Source organism: Myotis davidii, unplaced genomic scaffold, assembly GCF_000327345.1.
Source record: "Myotis davidii unplaced genomic scaffold, ASM32734v1 scaffold107, whole genome shotgun sequence".
Classification (NCBI taxonomy): domain Eukaryota; kingdom Metazoa; phylum Chordata; class Mammalia; order Chiroptera; family Vespertilionidae; genus Myotis; species Myotis davidii.
The window spans coordinates 6,517,400-6,526,523 of NW_006383012.1; the positions used below are offsets into that span (position 1 = coordinate 6,517,400).

At 51.4% G+C, this 9,124-nt stretch overlaps 1 protein-coding gene across 2 annotated transcripts in view; it reads right to left on the reverse strand.

Annotated features, from left to right (window-relative positions):
* The window catches only part of GFRA1 (GDNF family receptor alpha 1), a 182,008-nt gene that overhangs the window by 122,972 nt on the left and 49,912 nt on the right, over window positions 1–9,124 (reverse strand). The window contains exon 3 of one of the 2 annotated variants that reach the window (XM_015557997.1): window positions 4,774–4,788. The exons of the other annotated variant lie outside the window; for it this stretch is intronic. Coding sequence (XP_015413483.1) covers window positions 4,774–4,788 — 15 coding nt within the window. The remainder of the gene's footprint in view (window positions 1–4,773; window positions 4,789–9,124) is intronic. 2 annotated transcript variants of the gene reach the window in all.

Below are 9,124 nucleotides of genomic sequence, written 5' to 3' on the forward strand. Positions count from 1 at the left end.
CACGTCAAACAGGTCCGTCACCACCGCCCACCCCAGCAATTAACAGGCGTGGCTGGACTGCCAGGAACCAAACTATGATTGATTTTTCTGTTCAAGTGAGAAAAAGCAGGACCCTCCATTGTGGGTGCCGGTATTAATCCACGTGGGAAAGAGCTGGGACTTCCAAATGGCCACGGGAGTAAGTTACACATCTGAAACCGCAAATTCTCTCAACCTGGATTCTCAGCCACTCGGGAAGCCTCTCTTCCACCGTGTCAGAACCTGTAGCGTGGCTTTGTGTGCGCTATGGAGGAAAATCCAGAAGCTGCAGCGTGAGCAGGAAGCCCAGGAGGTCCCTGCCTCTCATTGTGCAGATGGGAAAACCAGGCCACGGGGCCAAGCCACTGGGCCAAGTTCCCCACGGCGACAGCAACCCTACTGGGAGCCAAGCGGAAGTCTCCTAAGCCTTTTAACACACATCTGTATTAATCTGCCATACATATGATACATATGTGTGTACGTAGTAGAGAGAAGTGGCTTTTTACAACCTAAACACACATATAGGAGTGTTTTAACGAGGCCCTCGGTGAGCATCATTTGCCAGGAGGGGAGGTGTAAGCCACGGGCACAAGGCTCCCTGCAGGCAAAACGAGCAGAGCAAGCTGCTGGGGATGGGTCGCCTGGTGGGTCCCACTGCCCAGGAGGGAGCAATGTGGGCCTGTGGGCAGGGCCCATCCCAGCCTGAGCCCGTTCAGCGCTCAGCTCTGGTCCTGGTTTAACGCCTCACACACTGTTCTTGTGCATTTGACAGCCACCAGCTTGGCGGTGTTTCGTGTAAATAGACCAGGTCACGCTTACGTTTCAAACCCCGCACCATTTCCTTCCTCCAGTCCCCCAACGGCCACTCCTGCTCCCCTCTGTTTGTTCACTGCACACAACTCTCTCCACACACGCACAAGCCCCAGCAAGTCGGGCTTCCTTCGGGTCCTGGAACACCGGGGTGTCTCTGCCTAACCGGCTGCGCCCCTGCACCTTCCCCTGCTGGGCCCCACGTCCTCCAATAGCTGGTCCTTCTTGTCATTCTCTGGCCACCCCATCGAAGGTGGACGGACCTCCTAGCCTCCAGCACGCCGCCACGTGATACTTTCTTCATCACAAGTATCCCTCTAGAACAGCCGTGGCAAACTACAGCCTGCCCGCGGAGCCGAAAGAGCGGAGGGTTCTCTTGCTCTCCCCTCCACTCCTTCACCAGCAGCAGTGTTAACATGTATTAGTTCACACAAACACTCCATCCATGCTTTTGTTCCGGCCCTCCGGCCCAGTTTAAGAACTCATTGTGGCCCTGGAGTCAAAAAGTTTGCCCACCCCTGCTCTAGAATATTTATTTTTGTTGTTACTCCTCACCTGAGGATATTTTCCCATTGATTTCTAGTTAGAGTGGAAGAGAGGGAAGACAGAGAGAAATATCTATGTGAGAGAAAAACATCCATTGGTTGCCTCCAGCACATGCCCCAGCCAGGCCCGGGCCAGGGAAGAGCCTGCAACCAAGGTACGTGCCCTTGACCGGAATTGAACCCGGGACCTTTTGGTCCACAGGCCAATGCTCTATCCACTGAGCCAAACCAGCCAAGGCTAGAATGGATTGATTTGCATGCTTGGCACCAATATTCCCCGAGCTGGACTGTGAGTGCCAAGAGAACAGGGCATGTGCTGTCTTGTCCACTCTCTTATCCTCATGGCCCAGAGGGTGCCTGGCAATGGCTGGTTGCAAAATAGATCATGGCCTCAAAAGTTACTTGGGCTGGAAGAAAAAATCTCTCCAATAGCAAGATCCCAGCTGCAGGTGGGAACGGAGTGAGGGGAGAGGCTGCACCTCTTCGTGCTCAGAGTCTAGAAGGGACTTCTGCACGGGAAAGAGCAGAGAATTAACGCAATGGTACAGTCTTTATGCTGCGCCCACTTATGCTCTCAAACACCCTGCTGAGTGGCACCGCTTGATTTCCAGGCCACTTGCTCGGTTTCTGTTCCATTTCAGAATCAAGGTTGAGCCCGTGGAAGAGCATTCAAACGGTGCTCCAGCAAGTTCAAGTGAGGCACGTGCGTGGCCCTGGCTGCATTATGAAAGGATTTCTCTACTACTCGAGATTCTGGACACGTGTGCACACAGAGCGTTTTCAATTGCATTTGGGATGGCGAAGAGCAATTGTATGGCACTTTGGGGCTCCTGAGAGCCATCCAATGGCTATGAGCTCCATGGACAACAGGGAATGTGGGTTGACAAAGGCTCTTTGAAAACGTGGTCCTGGAACTTCTACATTCCCAGGCCCAGCTGTGGGTCCCCTGTCCTTGACAGTCCTCACGCCCTGGGTCTAACCGGCACAGCGAGAGGCATTTACAGATGAAAGAACCAAAAGAGCACACAGCACGGACTCAGCAGAGGAAGGCCCGGCAGCCGCTGCTGCACTGTCACCTGCCATAACAAGACGGATCTGCAGAGAAATAAAAGGTAATGCAATCCAGAGGCAATAACTTGGGCTTCCTCTGAGAATGTCTGATGTTGTCGACCGGCAAGCCTGCCTCCCTCTCCGGCCTGCCCTGGTGCACAGCAGCCCAAACATGCACGGGCTCCTCTCATGCACGCACTCGCAGAGCAGCACCTCCGCTCCCCCGACTGCCCGGGCATCCTTGGACAGGCCAAAGCCAGCAGGACCCGGATGCTCACGGTGTGGCCAGGAGGCCAGAGCCACTCAGACGTGCCCTGTGTGGACGGGCTGCAGAGACGACCCCATGGCGTCTATTCATCTAGTTGTCTGGTTGCTTGTTTCCAGTCCAATTCAGGGCCCCCAGGTTTCGAGTGAACGGCCCAATTCCGGAATAGAGCGCCAATCACAGAACATGTCGCGGAGTCGTGTTCTGGATTGTCTGTGAGACACCGAACCTTTTGTCTTGGCCCGGTGCGACTGTCACTGGTACATTTTTACTGTCACGTTTTATGAGCATTAACTTCACAGCGAAAATGGCCAGAAGCAAAGGGAGAGGAGGGGGCACCGGCTGGCACGTCCTCTGCCATCATTTCAGAGAAAGTCTCTCCATACGAAAGGATCCTCCAAGGCCGGTGCCATGTAAATAATTCACAAGCGCCAGCTCCGTTCTCTCCTCTGAAATCCTAGTGACATCGTATAAGGGGACTGCCACCTGCCAGCGCGCAGGGCACTGGGTGGCTGGCAGCTTCCGTCTCTGGAAGATGCTATTAGGCCTCGCCAGCCAGTGCCTTGGAGATGATTATAACTTCTGCTCTGCATATCACTGTTACTGACAGGCAAATGCCATCCATCAAACAGCATGACGGATTTAAAAAGAAGGCAGACCTGACAGGGCCGGACGGATGGGCCATTCTTTATGCCGATGACAACAACCAGGGACGCTCACACGCTCCCTCAAGACAGTCGAAACGCGGGCATTTTGTGCCTCGGAAGGGGACACGCCATTCAGCACTGGGTAGTGCTGGCAGTCCGGTCCACAGGAAACAACCCATCTCTCTCCCAGAGCGCCCACCGAGCCCTCAGTCTGTCCGGGGGATGGAAAAGCAAAAGCAACCGCAGCCAGGGGTTCTGACGGCGACCCTTCCATGACGTGAATGGGCGCGGCTCCTTCTCAGTTTTGCTCATCTGTTAGTCTCTAGCCAAATGGAACATATTACTTGTAGCTTGCTGGGATTTATGAATTATTTATAAAAGCGGGTCTCTGACTGCAGACTCTTAAAAGACAACGCACCAGGCCCGCTCACTGTTACCCACAACTGCGCTTCTATCGGGGAGAGCAGGCCGACGTTCCCGTAGCATGTGCCGCCTGTCGGGGGTGAAATAATAGTTGTGGAAATAGCCAGCCTTTAAGATGATTCGGAAGCTATTTATGGCAAGCCTGGATGTATTTTTAAACCAGGCTCCTCTTCTGAGCCAGACTTGGATTCAAGAAAGACGCAGCAGACTGTGCTACCAACATATCTCCCAGCTTGAATACAAACAGTTATTCCCTGCCACGCTGCCCACTAGCTTCTGACTGTGACAAAAGCGGGAATGAGGCTGGTCCCCCTGCGTGAAGGTCTAGCAGGTTCAACCAGGCCATGCCCCTGAGTCTCCCAGGGCCCTGCGTCCTATGTAGGGACAAAGACAGACATGCACACTCGGGGTCAAGCATTCAGTCTCCAGCTCCCAGAGCACATGACCTTGGCTGGCCAAACAGACAAGATATTGCCCACCCTTGCCTGGCCCTGTTTCTGGCACAGGCCCAGTCAGAAGGGTTGTGGGAGGCGCCTGGGTTGGAGGGCATGCAGCGACCGGCCAGCTGTGGTCTTGCCCACACCTCCGGGACAGTGACACGGTTGTTTGGCAAACACCCACCTAGGGAGCCCTGAGCAAGCTCTGGCTGCCCCTATGCAGGAGCCCTGAGCGATGAGGCCTCCACTTGGCCGCCTCCAGAGACACCTGCTCCTCACCCGTCACAAGTCCGACAGCGCCCCTGCCCCCTGACGGGCTCAGCCACAAAGGGTCCCCAACGTCCCTGCCCTGGTTGTCCCATCCCCATCCATCCCCCAAACGTGGTCCAGAGGAAGACCCCGAGGCTGGATGGCACTTCAGGCCACCTCAGGCCATTGTCCTCATCTGGCCTCCTAAAGCCCCCGTGACATGTGCAGAGTGAATAAGAAGCCCCGTGACCCTCGGCACACAGACTATACACCCTTCTTCCCCAAACAGCACAGCCAATGGGAAAGCAGGCAGAAGGCAGTGACCTTACCTTGCTGAAACACGTCTGCCAGGAGGGAGGAGAAACAGGGCAGGAGGGCGGGGAGAGAGAGAGGAGAAAGAAAATTAATAATAATGTTGAACATGACCATGACGATAATCATAGCAAACGTATGCTGACTGCTTAAGCACTCCACGCGTACGTAGTTCCTTTAACTCGGAGGCAGCGGTTAAGAGCTTGGGCTCTGGCATGAAACCGCCCTGGCTTGAATCCTGGCTCGACACTTACTAACTCTGTGGTTGACATTCTCTAAACCACAAGTAGACAAGAGTATCAGGAAGATTAAACAAATAGTGGCTGATGTCTGCAGGGCTCAGAACGCTGCCGTGACGTAGTAAAGGCACGTCTGGTTGTTGAGATTTTTAACACTCTCATTTTCATAGCACCTCTGCAGAGTAAGCTGGGGGATCGTGCTCATTTTACAGCTGGGGCAACTGAGGGTCTGGAAGGCTGAGTAACTCATCCCAAACCACAGACAAGCAAGTGATGGGGCTCAGGAGTGAACCCAAGTCGGTTGGATTCCAGAAACCATCTTCTTAGCCACAACTAAGCTGCCTGGACCGGCTTATCAGTAACAACAAAGCAACAAGGACACAAAGGAGGATAAACTGAGGAAGGGCCTATGAATCTTGAAATCATATAAACAAAGCATGGGTGTCAATTCCCCGCATCATAACTCACAACTAAGACCATGCCTTCCAGTGAAATCCTAGATCAAAGGTGAAAAAAAAAATTTGTTTCAACAAATGCTTGCGAGGCTACCATATGCCAAGCACTGTGTCTGGCACTGGGAACCACACTTCTACAAGAAGCATAAATGAGCAAGCAGTCACTAACACCCCCCTCAGGGGAACCCTCGCTTGACTTCTAACACCTGACACTGGCTTTGGCTATTTTTGAACTTTGTATAAATGGACTGATTCCGTGTGAATTTATTCTGTCTGCCTTCTTTGCTCCACAGGGTGTGGGTCCCCACGCTGTAGTCTGTAGTAGATCATTCATGCTCACCGCTGTATAGTATTCCATTGGTAATGGGATCATCATTTTTTAATTTCATGGAAGCATTTCTGTATTGTTCTAAATGTTAACAATGAACATGTCTTACACATTTATAATCTAAACTTGAAAACAAGTTATTTTCATCTCAAAAACTAAGTAAGAACTGTATCATCAACATCTAAATTTGTTGCCAGCCATCCCCACTAACCCATCAGCTCCTACAAGGTCACGGAGAGCCAACGGCCCATGAATGGTGTGGATGAGATGTGACCAGGTGGGTGAGACAGACGGCACGGACAGAACACCTGTGGGTGCAGTTTTCATTTCAACGGAGCACACGTGACCCCCTAAGGAGCACCACTCCCATTCCATACACCTCCACCCAGGCCAGACCGCAGACTCCCAGTTCCAGGGAGGTGGCTAAAATGCCACCCTTTCTCTCGCACTCGTGAACACCAACTGGGATGTAGAGAAGGCCCGCATTGGTACCTTCACGGGACAACGTTAACTCCGCTCTAATTTATAGGTGCTCTATGTCATTCTCTAACCCCAGTCATTCATCACGAGCCCCAGCAATTCATTATGAGCCACTCCCCTCCCATCCGCGGACACTGCCCAGAGCCTGAGAAGAACCAAGTACAGCTCCCTCAGCAAACCACGGTCATGTGCACCTGCTGCCTCCAACACAGAGTCTGCACCACCCACTTTGACCAGCCTGCTCACTCGCAGGAGCCCTCCTCCCAGCCTTCAAATGTCATAGCCACTGAGAGATTTCCCAGAGCCCACCCCCACGGGGAGGGAAGTCAGCGTCTGGCTCTGTGCTCCCAGAGTAATGTGTGCGCGTTGCAATTACAGCTCCTATTATAATTAGTTATTTATGTGGGCCCTGAGTTCCTGAGGACAGGGGCTAAGTGTCTTCATCACTCTGGCGGCTCCTAACTGCCTGGCGTGGTATGCTCCCACACCAGCGAGAAGGAGAGAGGGCTGGTCTGTCGTAACACCCACCTGGTCCAACCCCCTCATGTTACAGATGAGGAACCTGAGTCCCAGGGACGGGAGAGATTCTCCCCAAGGCCACCCGTGGCGCTAGAGGCTGAGCCAGGACGACACTAAGATTCATTTGACCTTAATGAAGCACGAAAGCCCATCCCTGTTAGCAAAGTACAAATTCGAGATTTATCATGCTCCTCTAATGAAAACAGACAAAAATTTCCAACCCTGGAAACATCATGAAATATGATTAGTCCTTCAAATACGGATCCAGTCTCGACATCTGTCCACAGTCCTCAACCTCCTCTCCGTGGCTTTGACAGAGAGCACGTCCTTCGAAATTCGGTACAGATTTGAATCACTGGAAAGAAGCAGTGAGTGGGCAGGGAGGGAGGAAATTGGGGCAGGGATATAGTGACCTTATTCCTTCCAAATCCACTGGGTATTCCATGTTTTCGCAGGCAAATCTACACAAATACTAGTCATAGCTTCTCCTCAAAAAAAAAAAAACTCTCTTGATTTCCATAGGAGCTATTTTAGATTCCTAAAAGAACCCCTTTTTCAGCTTCATTGACATTTGCACCTTTTTATTCAAATGTAAATTTGAATAAACACTAGTATAAATATTGCAACAATTTTGCCCATGACTTATCTTGTAATTTACACTGTAAATTTATGTCTTTTGTAGTCTGTGGCATAAATCATTTTGTCGTTAGCATCATTTAGCTCTTTGCTCTGTATACTAATGGCTTGGCTTCCTCCTTTAAAATTGGACTTTCCCGACTGAGCCAGCCATCCAGGCTCAAATGACTCATGGAGAGAAGAGCAAAAAATAAGTGAGAAGACAGTAAGTTTTGTGCTGTTTGGCTACATTTTACCCATTCCACTCCCACCCCCCTCACACACACACACACAAGCCTCCAATTGTGGGCCTCACACAATATTAGCCACAAAAATACTCTTTTCTTCACTGGTGTTCATGCCCAACACCCCCATCTCCCAAACCATAGGGACTTTTGATTAAATAAGGTTGTTTATTAAAAACACGTGTAGACCATGTCTCTACCCATTCCACCCCCACCCCCCTCACACACACACACACACACACAAGCCTCCAATTGTGGGCCTCACACAATATTAGCCACAAAAATACTCTTTTCTTCACTGGTGTTCATGCCCAACACCCCCGTCTCCCAAACCATAGGGACCAGTCTTATGAACAAGCCTCACAGTGCAGTGTGATCTTCTTTGAGTCTGACCAGCCCCTAGGAATTACTTGGGAGTCAGTCACACTCTGAGCTAGAGTATCCTCCTTGTTGAGGGCCGCAGCTCTGGTGCTGGGAGGTTAAGTTAAAGAATTTGCAGGAACACGATCCCATCAGTGGTTGTGGGGAATCCCTCGAGAGGAAGACTCAGCGCCATTCGTCTGCTCTCCCCGGAAATGGAACTCACCCGAGTTCAGAGGTGGGAGCCTCCACCCTAACCACAGCCAGGTTGCGCCCAGAGGCCTCCAGGGACACTTGTGCAGAGGAAATGAACTCCTTCGGACAAAGCTCTGCTCTTACTCACTTCCCCAGGGAGAAAACCTCACAGCCCTGTCCTTCAGGGGAACAAAGAAGGCCTGTTCTCCAGCCCCACCCCCAGCCCCTGGAGCCACGCTGGTCCTATAGATAGATGAAAGGCCATGGGTGTCAGTCAGTGACCGCAGATGTGGGAAAGAGAAAGGGGGGAAGAAGGACTTGAGATAAGCCTCTATGTCCAGTTTCTTCAAGGAGGAATGAACATCAAGGATGCCTGCCCCTCCCGCATCCCTGCTGAGAGACTCACACCCCAGAGACGTTTAATGCACGGAGTCCTCCGGAGACAAGGGCCGTAAAAAGACTAGATTATTTATTAGTATTAATACGTGATGGCAATTAGGCCGGGAGATTCCAAAACGCTGCTGATTAAAAACTTTCTGGAGCATTGCTCGTCCACATGGCCAGTGTTTACCTCTATTAAAAATGATTTAACTCCACCGGGTGAACCCCTCTCCTGCGCCCGGGTTAATAATCAGCCGTGCGCAGAGCCACGCGGGTTAAGTGAGTTGGCGCTCCTTTATTTATCTATGGTTTTGTTTTATGAGCAGACCGGGATGGCAATCTTATTGCCCCTTCAGTCTGCTAAGAATAATTTACTATTTCGATGCACAGTCCATAACTATAGTCAGGAACGCTCTCACTATTATTACCATATCACACTTAGCCCACAGCCCGTAGCATTAAAGATAGGCCAAACCATGGAAAGTGTGCCCGACTTCCGTTAAGACGGGAGGAAGCAAAGCTACTGGTGCTCAGACTCTGTAATCATACAC